The sequence below is a fragment of the Podarcis cretensis genome (genome assembly GCF_951804945.1).
Source record: "Podarcis cretensis genome assembly, chromosome: 13".
Taxonomy (NCBI): Eukaryota; Metazoa; Chordata; class Lepidosauria; order Squamata; family Lacertidae; genus Podarcis; species Podarcis cretensis.
The window spans coordinates 41,639,964-41,654,712 of NC_137182.1; the positions used below are offsets into that span (position 1 = coordinate 41,639,964).

General features: G+C 44.1%; 2 protein-coding genes across 5 annotated transcripts in view; both read right to left on the bottom strand.

Moving 5' to 3' along the window:
- Positions 1–3,076: 3,076 nt before the first annotated feature.
- On the bottom strand, positions 3,077–6,927 carry VKORC1 (vitamin K epoxide reductase complex subunit 1). The gene is made up of 3 exons (XM_079950326.1): positions 6,748–6,927; positions 5,841–5,950; positions 3,077–4,966 (listed from the first exon to the last, which is right to left on the bottom strand). Exons 1-3 carry the CDS (start codon positions 6,915–6,917, stop codon positions 4,737–4,739), a joined length of 510 nt encoding a protein of 169 aa, XP_079806452.1. The 5' UTR covers positions 6,918–6,927; the 3' UTR covers positions 3,077–4,736.
- Positions 6,928–7,007: 80 nt separating this feature from the next.
- The window catches only part of LOC307201257 (uncharacterized protein), a gene marked incomplete at its 3' end in the record, with an annotated part of 28,054 nt that continues 20,312 nt past the window's right edge, over positions 7,008–14,749 (bottom strand). For 2 of the 4 annotated variants that reach the window (XR_013832657.1, XR_013832658.1), the window contains one exon: positions 11,740–12,455. Coding sequence is in view for 2 of the 4 variants with exons in the window: in XM_079950307.1 (XP_079806433.1) it covers positions 7,008–7,237 (230 nt within the window). Of the gene's footprint in view, positions 7,238–10,010; positions 11,399–11,739; positions 12,456–14,749 lie in introns of those variants that run through there. The other 2 variants (XM_079950307.1, XM_079950308.1) reach the window with 2 other exon arrangements.

The following is a 14,749-nucleotide window of genomic DNA, read 5'->3' on the forward strand; positions in this document are numbered from 1 at the left end:
CTCATGGGAAATGCAGTCCGTCAAACAAGGCAAGCTGAAAACAATTCCTGCTAAAAGAGGGGAGGGCATAAGGCGGACGTTTTCAGCACATTTTTGGGACACGGGTTAACTGCTGCGTTTAAAGAGGAGCACCTTTCAAACCAACCAATGTTATTATGGTGTAAGCTTCATTATGCAGTCATGGCAGCATGGTGTAGTGGTTAGAAACGTTGGACAAGGGCCTGGGAGACCAGGGTTTAAATCCTCATTCAGTCATGATGCTCACTGGGTTACCTTGGGCTCGTCTGTCTCTCAGCCTAACCTGCCTCACAGGGTTCTTGTGGGGATAAAATGGGTCTGGAGGGAGCCATGTATATGCCAGCTTCTTGGAGGAAAGGTGGAATATCAGTAATAAATAATAGTGCAAGGGTTTGAGTGTGCTTATGTATCAGATGTGTGCATCGGAAAACTGGTCCCCCACTACGAAGTGCACATCTGAAGCCCCTGACAAGAATCAAATTCAAACCAGAGTATTTGTACAAGAGAAGACGTGTCAAATAATTTAAATTTTGGTGCAGTATTTTGGCTGACACGCATCTTATTTCACAAATGAGATGCCGTCCCTTTTTAAAAATAACAACACACAATTAAGCCTGATCTATGCAGAATTCCTATACCAATTGCCACTGGAGTTTGGGCTCTAAAAGTTAGAAATAAATAAATGGGTTTTGGCTTGCCTATCTCTGCGAAGGATGGCCAGGTTGCCACGACTCAGAGGTAGAAACTAATTTCCACATGTATATAGGATCAAGCTCTTAACTGTAGCATAAACATTTCATGAGCAGTGAGCAGTGAAGTGAGAGAAGGCTGCATGGCAGGAATGGGAATGCTGATTGAAAGAATACTTATAGTTCCCTTCATGTTTGGGAGACAAATGCAACCCTAAGCACTTAGGAGTCCCACTGGAACATAGGAAGCTGTCTTATATCGGATAGTCAGCCCTTTGGTTCATCTAGCTTAGTACTGCTTACACAGGCTGGCAGTGGCTCCTCAAGGTTTCTGGCAAGGAATCTTTCAAAGCCCTACCTGGAGATCAAAGCTATGATCTTCAGCATGCAAAACTGATGTTCTCCCACTGAGCTACATCCCTTTCCCATTGAGTTCAATGGGACATACTCAAAAGTGTGCCTAGAATTTTAGACAGAACAAGGCTAAAGGGAGGCACAGCCTGAATTGTTGGTAATATTTGAAACACTGTTGACTCTGATCTTGTATTACATTATCTTCAGTGACAAAGCTGGGGAATCAGAGAAAGCACTGGAATTACACAATAAGCTAGCTCAGGTGTTGACTATGAACAAGTTACACTGACAGAGTGGGGCTGAAATAATGTTGACATTGTGAAAGTCCCATCAGAGGAATGGTAGGCACAGCTGTGAAGTCACAATCCTTTGGGATGCAAGCGTATGAAGATCATAGAATTGTAGGGTTGGATGGGACACTGAGAGTCATCCAGTCCAACCCCGTGATGCAGGAATCTCAACACACAGCCTCCCAATTTGAAACCATTACTGGATGAATGTTACGTTGTGAGCAATCTTGACATGGCAATTGCTACAAAAGTCCAAGAGGTTGCAAGAGAAGATTTCTAAAACCCCCAGAAGCCCCCCATGGAAGAACATTGGGAAGATCAAGAAGGGACTGTTCAAAATGAAGGACTTTAAAGAGATGCTTCTGAAGACTATGCGTCTCTGCTGAGAAACAAACTTCTGCAGCTAGAACAGGAGCAGCACAAGCGCATTCTGTCAGAGGTGGTTAAATTCAGTGCACAACAGGATGTTTGCTTCTAGCTGGTAAGTGTTGCTTCTGCTGTGGCTGAAATATTGTTTTGATTGTGTGGGGAGGGGAAACCTTTCTAAACCACAGGCTGCATGTAAGTCAGAATGTCCTGTTATTGGCGAAGCCATGCATAGGCTGAGAGTCCAGTGAGCTGATCCCAGACCGTTCCTTAGGGGCTGAACACTTTGTGGAAGAGACGAGCCAGTTCTACAAGAAAGCAGCAATTTGCTCATCTTCTGATTTGATGCTGCAAGAGTTTCCATTGGATTAGGCTGGGAGAGATGTGTCCAGTGCCCAATGACAGTGCCCAAGCTCCATGCCAAGCTAGGGGGCAAATCTAGGCTGCCCTGTTCACAGTACACACTGTACACACATGAAGTGAATTCAGGACATGCCTAAGAGTTGCAAAAAAACACTCAAGAAGAATTTAGTTGAAATGTCATCCTGGTGATAGACAAGAACAGGGCAATTTCTGCAGTGACAGAACCTTCTCTGTGGTCACAGCAGCTTTGTGGGATTATGTTCTACTGACAATCAGGCACCTTCCATTTTCTCTTTCAGAAGCCTACCAAATACTTTTCTACTTAATGCTTCTGTCAACTAAACTGTTATCATAATGTTATCATTATGACATAATGAAGGAATCTTGTATGTAGCATGATATTGTTTTACTGAGGGTTGTTACGCATCTGTGCATTTTGTTCACCACTTGGATATTTTTAATGAGCAAGTGGTCTATAACTTCTCATAAAAAACTAATATGGAAAGGCAGGGTATCAATGTCATATTAAAAAAGTAATAATCTGATGGGTGAATTTGGGTGACCCTTTCTATCCCTGCAAATACTTTTAAAGTCTTTATGAACTTTTTCTGAAGAGCCTGAAATTAAAAATGAGGTACCACCACTCTCACAAAAATGAAAGCTAGGAATTCAAGAGGCTGCTTTCTCCAGAGATTTTTTTTTATTGCTACACAGGTTTTTTTTTCTGCCAGGATTGCTATTTTAAATTGATCAGTCAGTTTAATCAAACATCCTTTGACTGATGGTTGTTTTTACAGTGCTCTTGATTATCTGGGAAACAAAGCAGTGTGGTGGACCCTATTAATACAAGAACTTATTTAAAAAGTTAAGGCTGCACCTTAGGAAAAAAAAAACAATTCCCCTTTCTGTTTTGCACAGGACTCACTACCTCTTGTAAGATGCTACCTGAAGCAACAACACTCAAAAGCAAAGTACATTCAGAAGAAAAAGTCGTGCTTGTTTTTGTTCATATGTAACTTTATGCGGATTGAATCAATCAAGACTCTCATTATCGACCATGATTTCTTGCATTAGGTGGCAAGCTGTTTTCTTTCTTGGATGGCTCTTTTGTGCTTCATACAAAAAAACTATTTCATGCTTACTTTCAGGCTGTTAACAGTGGCTACACAGTGACCCCTGCAGTTGGCTGGGAGTACGTACAGAGAAATATAACCACCATTTCAAATTGGGAAAAAATTACTGGTAAGTCATTCACTTTCGACTTTATAGTCTATGCCAGCCATCGCCAACCTGGTGTTTGCCAGATGTTCTGGACCACAACTTCCATCAGCCCCGACCAGCTGCTGGCTGAGACTGAAGAGAGTTGCAGTCTCAGGCTTCTGGGGGGACCCAGGGTGCTTAAGTCAGCTGCATGGTTCCCCCCCCCCCTACACAGATAATGCTAATGCACAACGATGTTTTAAGGTCTACTCTGCCTCACTTTCTCTGAAAATGGGTATTGACAGCTGTGCTGGAAGCCTGTAGAAAACAAATTGAAAAGTGGCTGCTCACCCATATTTTGCCAGACCCAGGTTTTTTGGTACCTAAGGCTGCAAACCCAAATTTCCCATCCCACTGTAGTGGTACAAATATAATGGTATACATGTAGTGGTGCTCATCAGATGTTGCTGGGCTTCAGATCCAATTAGCCCAGCCAGCATGGCCGGGGGTGGGAACTAGAGTCCAAAAACAACTCGAGGGGCCATCCTTGGCCTTGCGGTTTCAACCTACTGAAAATAATTTACAGTTTGCTACCTTTTTGATGGTACCTCACAATCTGTGGCCTGCCTCACCCTTCCTAACAGAAGGGCCCTTCTGTTATGTAAAAGGCAGCTGTTATTAATGATGGTGAGAAAGGATGAGCTTTAGTTTGTGCTTCAGTAACTAAGCCAAGCCCAGTCACAAGCTGGTTCTGCCCAATTTTGTATCTTTCAGTGCTCTTTTTCAAAAAGAAAAAATGGTGCTGGTACTCACCATGAAGTTGTTGCAGTAAGTGCCACATTTTTTAAACATGGGGGGAGAGAAGTGCCCGTACTGCATACCTTGAGTATCCCCAGAAAAAAAGCACTCTATTACAACCGAGAAGAGACGTAACAGCTCTCAATTCAACGCTTTTCAACGTGATCACAAATAGCTGTATTTTACAAATTGCTCTGTATACAATTTTTTTTTCTAAAAAGAGCTATAAAAATAGGTTTTGTAAGGAAAGGAACAAAGGACTTGGTTTACGTATCTGTAGGTCAGCCCAACCCAAAAACTGCATCCATTTAAGTTCCAAAATGGAGGTTCATAAGCTAATCTGAATGGAGTCTGAAGGGTCAGACAAGTGGAATGCTGATCTCATTGATTTCTGGGAAGACGTTTTCCAAGCTGGAAGAGCATTCAGGAGATATAGAAACAGTTAATGGGTTGGATCCTGACCAAGCTACTTGCATTTAGTTCCCACTGGAGTCCATAAGACTAATGACAAACTTTTCGCCTTGAATTTCAATGGGACCTAAGCGCAATGAATTTGGTCCAGATCCAAACACGCGCTTAAGGAAACACCAGAGGTAGGCGAGACCCCTGGGAAACCTCCACCCTCGCAGGACTTCTCAGCCTGAGGTGCCGCCTTCATTCACTGCCTCTTGGCTTTGGCCACGGGGTGCTTCCAGGCCTGGTTGAGGTAGCTGAGGCGCTTGTAGTTGAGCAAGAGGAGGGCAAAGTTGAGGAGGTAGGTGCTGATGCAGACCACGCAGAAGTCGTGGAGCACAAAGAACAGGATGTAGGCCAGGTACAGCGAGCCAACAATGGAAACGACAGAAGAGCCCAGCAGAGCAATGGCTGCCAGGCCGCTGTTGGAGAAGCCTGTGTGGATGAAGGGGTCTCGGTTACTTTTGTGTTCAGCTGCAGAAGGGGAAATCATGCTGGCAAGATGGGACTGAAAGCTAAAACCGGCCTCCAACCTTTCGGCTGACCACCCCAACTTTGGATTTTCAGTCCCCACCTGTGAATCATCTGAAGGAAACAAAGGTTTTTGACCACACACATGAGAATGTCAACAAAATGTTGCAGTACATCCTCCCTCCTAATGTTCTTGTTCAGGGTTCTGGTTAGCTCCTCCCACTGAGCAGGGCATTCCATTTTCTCCACCCATCCCATTCAGTGTCTGTTCGCCCCCCCTGCACCTCTTTAGCTGCCCCTCTACATTCTGTAGCTACTCGGCATGCTTGGTCCTCTCTGTTTGGGGCTGCCCCTAGAGTCTGCGTTCTTTAGATTATTATAAATTTTTTTGTACACTTGAAAACCCCCAAAGTTCCCCTCTACACATTCCTCTTATTTCTCAGTGGCCCTGTTTTGGCTCCACTTCTTTGAGCACTCTTCATTTTAGTCCAGCATTCTGTTCTCTCACTGGCCAGCCGTGGAAGACCACAAGCATAACTTGATTGCGACAGCACTTTCCCTGATTCCCTTGGCCTTGTATCCAGAGGTAGTACACTGGAGGTAGTACATAGCAGGAGTGGTCAACAGCTCTGGTCTACTCCGAATTACGAACTGTTGCTAATACCTGATGTAGTCGTCAGGGGAGGACAACACACCTGGTAACATACAGAGTTGAAAACATGGGCAGCTAGATTCTCCTCTGCCCGGTGTTTGGATTGGATGCTGTGTTAGCGACACCCGCATCCATGTGTGGACACCTGTGTTCTCTTTGACGCATCCATCTGCATGTGTCACTCACCCAGAAGGATTTGCAGGGTGTAGAAAGCGATCCCAAAGACACTATTAGGCTGGTTGAACACGCTACGAGGTCCCAGAAACGTGGCCACCAAGCCAAAACCACGACCCCACCTGTAATGGGAGGAGATGGTGCAGAATGTTAGCAATAAACAGTAATTATGATTCTTAAGTCTTTATAGAACACTGTGGGTTGCCTAAGATCATGCAATGACAGTGTCTGGTTGGCTGCCTAAGGCAAACTGGGCCAATATAAAGAAGCATCTTACCAATGTCAGATCTTTTATAGACCACAGGAGGCCCTTTCTGTGTCACCTCCAGCATACATAAGGGACACGTCATCCCCCTCATTCACATTCTCCAGCCCAATAATAAAGGGTCAGTTACCCTGGGGACGTCCTTCCTGGCTGTTTACAGAAGATTAGGCAAGCATACCGGTGACTTCTGCTAACAATTTCCCCCCTCCTCTCCTGCCACCCGTTAAGAGGCCCCTTTCTCAATTGTGCTGCAAGCGGGAAAGGATTCAGAAGATCGATTGCAGCTTTTCAGCGGAAATTAAAAAACTCCAGGACAAATAATACTTTCCTAAAAGAAGTGGAATTTAACCCAACACGGGCAGGGATAGCCCACACCTTGAACTCCACTGGGTGGTAGTAGGGAGAGATTTCAACCCTTTGCATTTCGTCCCGAGTAAGCATGCCAATTGCACAGGGTCAGGCTGCAATCCCACGCACGCTTACTCGGAAGTAAATCCCAGCGGGACCTCTTTTTGGAAACAAGCACGCGTGGGATCCGGCTGTGCGCCGGGGGGGGGGCGGATGCCACCAGGGTGCAAATCGCAGGAGATCACCCCACAAGATTTGGGGCTCCTGGCGCAGGAGCAGCCGGGGGTGTGCGGGGCATTCATTCACCTGGAAGTGAAGACGCGGGAGCAGCTGACGGCTGCGCTGATGTCGCACATGGCCCGGTAGGCGGCGTCCCGCTCCTTCGAGGTCTCCACGTGGAAAGCGTAAGCAGACAGCGCCAGCCCCGCCGCGCAGAGCAGGAGCCGGGCCGCGCGCTCCCAGCCGGGCACCGCCATCCTGCCGCGAGCGAGAGGCGCAATGGGCCGCTTCCCTCTTGCTGGACGGCGCGCCCCTTCCAGCCTGGCGCTGGAGACTTGAGCTGTCCCTTATTGCGCACCGATCCTGCCAATCAGGCACAGCTGCCATTCAGCGAGCAGCGGGCGGTACGAGAGGCAGCAAGGCGTGCCGGGAGTTGTAGTCAGTGGGGGGGGGGGGCGCGTGGCGACGTGGTCGTTTTGTTTACGTGTCCATCGCCCTCCAGCCGCCTGCAATCCAGGAAAGTTTATGCCCTGATCCAACTGCTGTTGCGCAATGGCACTGCATGTTTGCTGTGAACCTGTTAAGTAGGGTTAGGGCAGCAGGGACAGGGCTTAATCTTTAAAAAAATATATATATAAGCAGCATAAAAACTGTATAGCCCATCGATCATCATAATTTATTTTCTCCTTTTCAAAGTATCTGATTCATTCGTAACTGAAAAGCAATAAAATACAAACTATAACCATAGCCCAGATAAAATTAGTCTGGAGCCAAGGCATTAAAAGGCTTAGGAAAATAAGGCTAGTAAGGCTCTCAGTCTAAGTTGCCTTTTTTCCATGCCCCTTCCTGCCTGGATTTCTGCAACACATTTATTGCACATACATTGCCTAAAAGACGCTCCAGAAATTTCCTTTTAATTCAGAGCACAGCTGCAAGATTTGTAATCAGGTAGAATGCTGTTAAGGTGCTACACTCAATATGCCAGCAAATTTGGAAAACTCAGCAGTGGCCAGAGGATTGGAGAAGATCAGTCTACATCCCAATCCCAAAGAAGGGAAGTGCCAAAGAATGCTCCAACTACCGCACAATTGCACTCATTTCACATGCTAGAAAGGTTATGCATAGAATTCTACAAGGCAGGCTTAAGCAGAATGTAGAACGAGAACTCCCAGAAGTGCAAGCTGGATTTCGAAGGGGCAGAGGAACCAGAGACCAAATTGCAAACATGCTCTGGATTATGGAGAAAGCTAGAGAGTTCCAGAAAGACATCTACTTCTGCTTCATTGACTATGCAAAAGCCTTTGACTGTGTTGACCACAGCAAACTATGGCAAGTTCTTAAAGAAATGGGAGTGCCTGATCACCTCATCTGTCTCCTGAGAAATCTCTATGTGGGACAAGAAGCTACAGTTAGAACTGGATATGGAACTGATTGGTTCAAAATTGGGAAAGGAGTATGACAAGGCTGTATATTGTCTCCCTGCTTATTTAACTTATATGCAGAATTCATCATGCGAAAGGCTGGGCTGGATGAATCCCAAGCCGGAATTAAGATCGCCGGAAGAAATATCAACAACCTCAGATATGCAGATGACACAACCTTTGATGGCAGAAAGTGAGGAGGAATTAAAGAACCTTTTAATGAGGGTGAAAGAGGAGAGCGCAAAATATGGTCTGAAGCTCAACATCAAAAAAACGAAGATCATGGCCACTGGTCCCATCACCTCCTGGCAAATAGAAGGGGAAGAAATGGAGGCAGTGAGAGATTTTACTTTCTTGGGCTCCATGATCACTGCAGATGGTGACAGCAGTCACGAAATTAAAAGACGCCTGCTCCTTGGGAGAAAGGCAATGGCAAACCTAGACAGCATCTTAAAAAGCAGAGACATCACCTTACCAACAAAGGTCCGTATAGTTAAAGCCATGGTTTTCCCAGTAGTGATGTATGGAAGTGAGAGCTGGACCATAAAGAAGGCTGATCGCCGAAGAATTGATGCTTTTGAATTATGGTGCTGGAGGAGACTCTTGAGAGTCCCATGGACTGCAAGAAGATCAAATGTATCCATTCTTAAGGAAATCAGCCCTGAGTGCTCACTGGCAGGACAGATCGTGAAGCTGAGGCTCCAATACTTTGGCCACCTCATGAGAAGAGAAGACTCCCTGGAAAAGACCCTGATGTTGGGAAAGATGGAGGGCACAGAGGACAAGATGGCTGGACGGTGTTCTCGAAGCTACAAACATGAGTCTGACCAAACTGTGGGAGGCAGTGGAAGACAGGAGGGCCTGGCGTGCTCTGGTCCATGGGGTCACGAAGAGTCGGACACGACTAAACAACAACAGAATGAGTATACTGTATCACTTTGAATGGGGCCATGGGGTCCAGAAACAGTCTAGTTGCAAACTTTACTGGCTCCCAGTCTACTTGGGGCTCCAATTCACAGGTAGGATTTTGGCCTTCAAGGTTCGGGAGCAGGGAGTCATGAGGATTGTTTGCACCAAATCATCTGGCCAGCCAGCTCCCCAAAAAAGTTTTAGAACTAAGGTGAAAACAGCCCCAGAAATAGCTCAGTGAGAGCTGAGCATGTTCCATGGACAGGGGATGCTGACTTTGGGGGGTGGGGATTACAGAAAATAGGGGGACAGACTGACTGGAATGGAGTATCATAAAAGGGTGCATGGCAGTCCATAGTGTTCAGGAGCAACCCACATTGCAACTTTCTTCCAAGGTCTCTTGTGAAAGAAGTAAACCTGTTCCTACTTTCCAATGTTCTGACTGTGGCAAAAAAACTAGGAGAACAAACACCTGGTACTTATTTCTCAATGATTTTTAAAGATTACATTGTATTTTATTAATATTTAACTTTAAACATATTAGTGCTTAGGTTCTGGCTGCTCTGTGTTAATTCTACACATCTTCTCTCTGTCACCCACACCTGTGTGCAACCTCAGGTCCTTTCACCACAAAATGTTTTGGCTACAGACCTGCTTTAATTTAACCCTGAAACACTTATGAACATGCACAGAGTTATTTCACCACTCCACAGCCACAGTCAGCTCTTCCCCATCAGTGACAGGAGCAAGGGCTGCCAGACATCTTCAGGCAGGCATTTGCTTTTTAAAATAACTTCTGTATTTGCTATTGGACAGTGTTCTCGAAGCCACAAACATGAATCTGAACAAACTGCGGGAGGCAGTGGAAGACAGGAGTGCCTGGCGTGCTCTGGTCCATGGGGTCACGAAGAGTCGGACACGACTAAACAACAACAACATTTGCTATTAATTGTTTCCACAGCACTACATACTTGGAAGGTGAACCAGGTCCAAAATATATGTAGCAGAAAGTCTGATAAATTTGTGTGTGTGTGTTTAATACTTTATTATAAAATAGACTGTGCATACGGGAATGATTCTGTGATTGCCAGCAGCAGCAGCAGCCTCTTACTGCACAAGTTCAGAGAGCCTTTATCTTCTTTGATCGATCACTCATAGCTGAGTAAGATTGTCTTCCATAAACACGGTTTTAACAATGAGTCCGTAAGTGACTGTGGAGGCCAATTCTGGACCCACATGTCCTTCCACAGTGGGGACATTGGTTCCCAGGCAGGAGTTGATCACAGTGTGGATTTGCCAAGCGTGCCTTCCTCTTAGCACGTTTCTCCCTTGCGTTCTGAGTTTGAGTGTCTTCAAAGCCCATGACACCTTTGGTAAAGGCTGTTCTCCAACTGGAGCGCTTGCAGGCCAGTGTTTCCCAGTTGTCGGTGTTTATACTACATTTTTTTAGATTTGCCTTGAGACGGTCTTTAAACCTCTTTTGTTGACCACCAGCATTACGCTTTCCATTTTTAAGTTCAGAATAGAGTAGTTGCTTTGGAAGACGATCATCAGGCATCCACACAACATGACCACTCCAACGAAGTTGATGTTGAAGAATCATTGCTTCAGCGCTGGTGATCAGTGTGGTGTTGGACTAGGATTGTGAAGACTAACCTACCACAGAGAGTTGTTGTGTGAATAAGGAGGAGAAACCCACATTTTCTGCCTTGAGCTTCTTAGACAAACGGTGAACAATTGCTTTAACAGCATTATAGTATCTTATTTTAAAAAGAAACTGATTGCTCCCCCCACACCACTTAGAGTTGAAATGTTCCACTGTGTCCGAACCACAGTGGCCTCATCCTTCAAGATTTGCCCTTTGGCTGGGACTCCACATTCTCTTAGTTTGCCATCCTCCCAACAACCCTGTGACAAACTCATCATTACTTCCATTGCAGTCCAAAATTTTGCAAGTAGAGGGATATGGACAGGTTAAGATAATCATTCTAGGTTTTCCTGTTCCAGAACTGCTTTTTTAACTTGCATAGACCAGTCTAAGGTAAACCTGCATCTTTAAAAGTTGAAACAGCTGCTCCTCTGACTGCATTTATAGGGATGCCATTCCATTTCTATGTCCACATTACTTAAGTGAACATGCAAAATGACCTCAGAGCTCTTTTGTTTTATGAATTGTGACGCCTGAGGTTGATGAGCTGGCAAAGTGCTTGCGTGGTCCGACTGCTCCTTCCAGCTCCACAGGGACATAACCGAAGGGTTAACAGAAGCTTCCTTCCTTGTGATTCTGAGTAACTGGTATTCAGAGGCATCCCACCTCCCACGGTGGAAGTAGAAATTAAGCCACCATTGCTGGAAGCCGTCTTATCCTCTGTCAATTTGTCTAATATTTCAAAGCCAATAGACCGATACTGATGAATTGGAAGAACAGGGATACGATTCCCCTTAATCAATGGCTTGACAACATGACAACATTGGTGAGCTGCAAATTGTAGGCTAGGCTTTATAAATCAAGAAATAGTGTATGAATACATAGAAATATGTATCTCCAAAAGAACAAGCAGGGCAGCCACTATGTTTTGTGAAACAGTTCTGAACAGGGAGACATCTATTACATTTTGTCATACATTTTTCTGTGTTGATTTTAAATGCACTTAAGGCTTGCATGTAGGATACAGATGCGAAGCAGATTGTTATACAGTGGTACCTCGGGTTAAGAACTTAATTCGTTTTGGAGGTCTGTTCTACGATTTCTGTTCTCAACCTGAAGCAAAGTTCTTAACCCGAGGTAATATTTCTGGGTTAGCGGAGTCTGTAACCTGAAGCGTCTGTAACCTGAAGCGGCTGTAATCTGAGGTACCACTGTACTGGGTACCTGGCAGTGTATAATAGCTCTGCCTGTTTACCCTTAATTGTTTTTAAAAAAATCCTTAATAATCGATCGGCATATACAAAACAATAATTCCATAACCGAATCAGGCACTTGGGTATCAGATTAAAATGGCAGCAGCTGTTACCTATTATTTCATATTAAATTATTCTTGGATGCTCACCAGCACTTGCTCCTTGGTTATCTTTTTCCAATCCTGAGGGAGATATGCAGGGAGAGCATGATAAGCTTGAGCAAATGCTGGCTGAACTCCTTGAACACAAACTTCCAGGAGTCTGAGACTGTGATGCTATCATCAGGCTGGATACGCCAGTTGGGATAATACTGGCAATATTTTTTATATATGGATGCCATTCTCCACCTGTGTGCCTGTTTCTGAAACTGGCATTTGAGATGACATCAGAGGAGCATAAGGAGTATACAAACTTTCTAGTTTCATGGTTTCTGTACCTCCCTACCCCTTGAGGCCAATGGACTGATGCAAAATGTTCCTGGTGAGTGCCACCTTCAGCTTCACAGGGGACTTTGCAGAACGGACAATGCTTCCCACAGCCAAACACCCGCTTCAATATTTCATCCTGGGGCTTGAATAGAATGTTTGAAAGTATCATCTCATTCATCTTAAACTTCTCTGAAGGGATTCCTTCCATCATCTCAGGAACATAGGTCTGTACCTCAGCTAAGAAAGGTCCAGCCGCAGCACTATTGTTGAACAAAATGACATACAAAGAGTCCTTGGAAACTGCAAGTTCTTCACTCATCTCATGGCAGCAATGCTCCAAGGATTCAGACAAACTCGTTTGTTTTGCCAAGATCTCCAGAGCCTCTCTTGTTTTCTTTATCACAGAGGATAGGATTCCTCTCTCCAAGACTGCCATGTCCTCCCTGTAATGGTCTAACACAGAGGTCAGTAAACTTTTTCAGCAGAGGGCCGGTCCACTGTCCCTCAGACCTTGTGGGGGGCTGTACTATATTTTGGAAGGAAAAAAATGAACAAATTCCTATGCCCCACAAATAACCCAGGGATGCATTTTGAATAAAAGCACACATTCTACTCATGTAAAAACACCAGGCAGGCCCCACAAATAACCCAGAGATGCATTTTAAATAAAAGGACAATTCTACTCATGTAAAAACACGCTGATTCCCGGACCGTCTGCGGGCTGGATTTAGAAGGCGATTGGGCCACATCTGGCCCCTGGGCCTTAGTTTGCCTACCCATGGTCTAATAGGTGTGCCTGTATCCAAGATTTCATTTCACGTTAACTTGTTATGTCACTGAGCCCAATCACCAGGGTGGCCAGCTCATTATCATGTTTGCAACTGTCCTCCAACTTAGCCAATTCTGCGGCTTTCAAACCTTCTGTGCCAATCACCAGAATGAAATCACAACCAAGTTCTTGCTGAAAATACTCTGTGACTCTAAGGAGTGTCATGAATGCTTCTCATGTACATCACCCGCTGCTGGCTGAAAACTGCAGTCCAAACATGGCATTGAGAAGGGTGGATTTGCCAGTGCTCTGTACAACAAGAACAGTTAGAACTTGCACCCTGAATTTCCCCACAAGCTTAGCATGTCAAACACTTGTTAATAGAGTGAACCCGTTTCTTCCTCTAATAGCATGCTTGAGTGCCAACAACTTTGCAGTCAAAACAGGCCACTGAGAAACAACATCAGGTATCAGCATTTTCAGAGGTAGGGTGAATACAAATAAATGATTTTAATTTTTTTTTAAAAAAAATAATAATCAGATTTTTTTATTTAAATTGGATTTTTAAAATAAAATGCTATTGGACGGAAAATCTTTCTAAAGTTAGTTTTCTATTTAAGTTACATTATTGTCCAAAGGCTATTCATCAGGAAATAAGGAATTATTTTCAGTTTTTCATGTGTGCTAAAACTCAGTGCTAAAACTCAGTGTTGTTGTTGTTTTTTTGAAGAAAAAAAAAAACCTGTTTAACCACATCAGTTAACAAACATGGATACATATGCTATAATGTTATTGTTTTAGTTAAATAAATTGTTAAGGAAATGATTATTTTTCTCCTTCCAACAAAGTACAGCAGGTAAGTTGGCCAAATATAAACAGTTAACTTATTAAACCTCACAATAATTTCATAATTATCTGTCAATGTATTTCTAAAAGTATAACCAAATCAGTAATTTTTGATATAACTGTAAAAACAACTCTGAAAATTTAGTGGTTCAAAAATGAAACTTTCATCTGGTTGTAAATATTAAGATTATACCAGCAAGAATGAGTCTTTCTGTAAAAAAAAATTATTTAAATCGTCTTACTGACTAGTGATTTAAATAGTGATTCAGATCAATTTGATTTGATTTAAATCAAATCCACCCTGTTCAGAGGACCCCTAAAGTTTGTGGAAGTGTGTTTGTGAGAGAGTCTGAATAATTTTAAAGAAGAAAAATACCCCCAAAAAATTATCACAGGCCAATGAGGATTGAGCATGCTCAATTGCCATGGAATATAGGAGAAAATGGAAAAGCAGGTAGGCATGCATTTGTATATGGGAAAAGGCAAAAGAAGAGAGCAGAAGGCATGTATTCTGCAAGCCAAATAGTTTGGCATATAATTAGTCAAAGGTGGGGTTTTTTGTTTTTTTTTAAAAAAAGAACCCCAGTAAGCACTTGATGCAAGAGGCTGTCCAATGTGGCCAAACTGGATCAGAACCACTGAATTTTGTGCGTAAATCCATTTAAAATGGATTCCTCCTTCATCCCTAGTGGCAGAGTGGACCTGCTGCCTGGCAAAGCACCTGTTTGCCTGAGCCTCTACTTGTATACCTGCAAACAAAGCAAAATGGTGGGAGTTTTCAATGCTCTGCCAGTGGAATTCCAAAACCCAGTTAC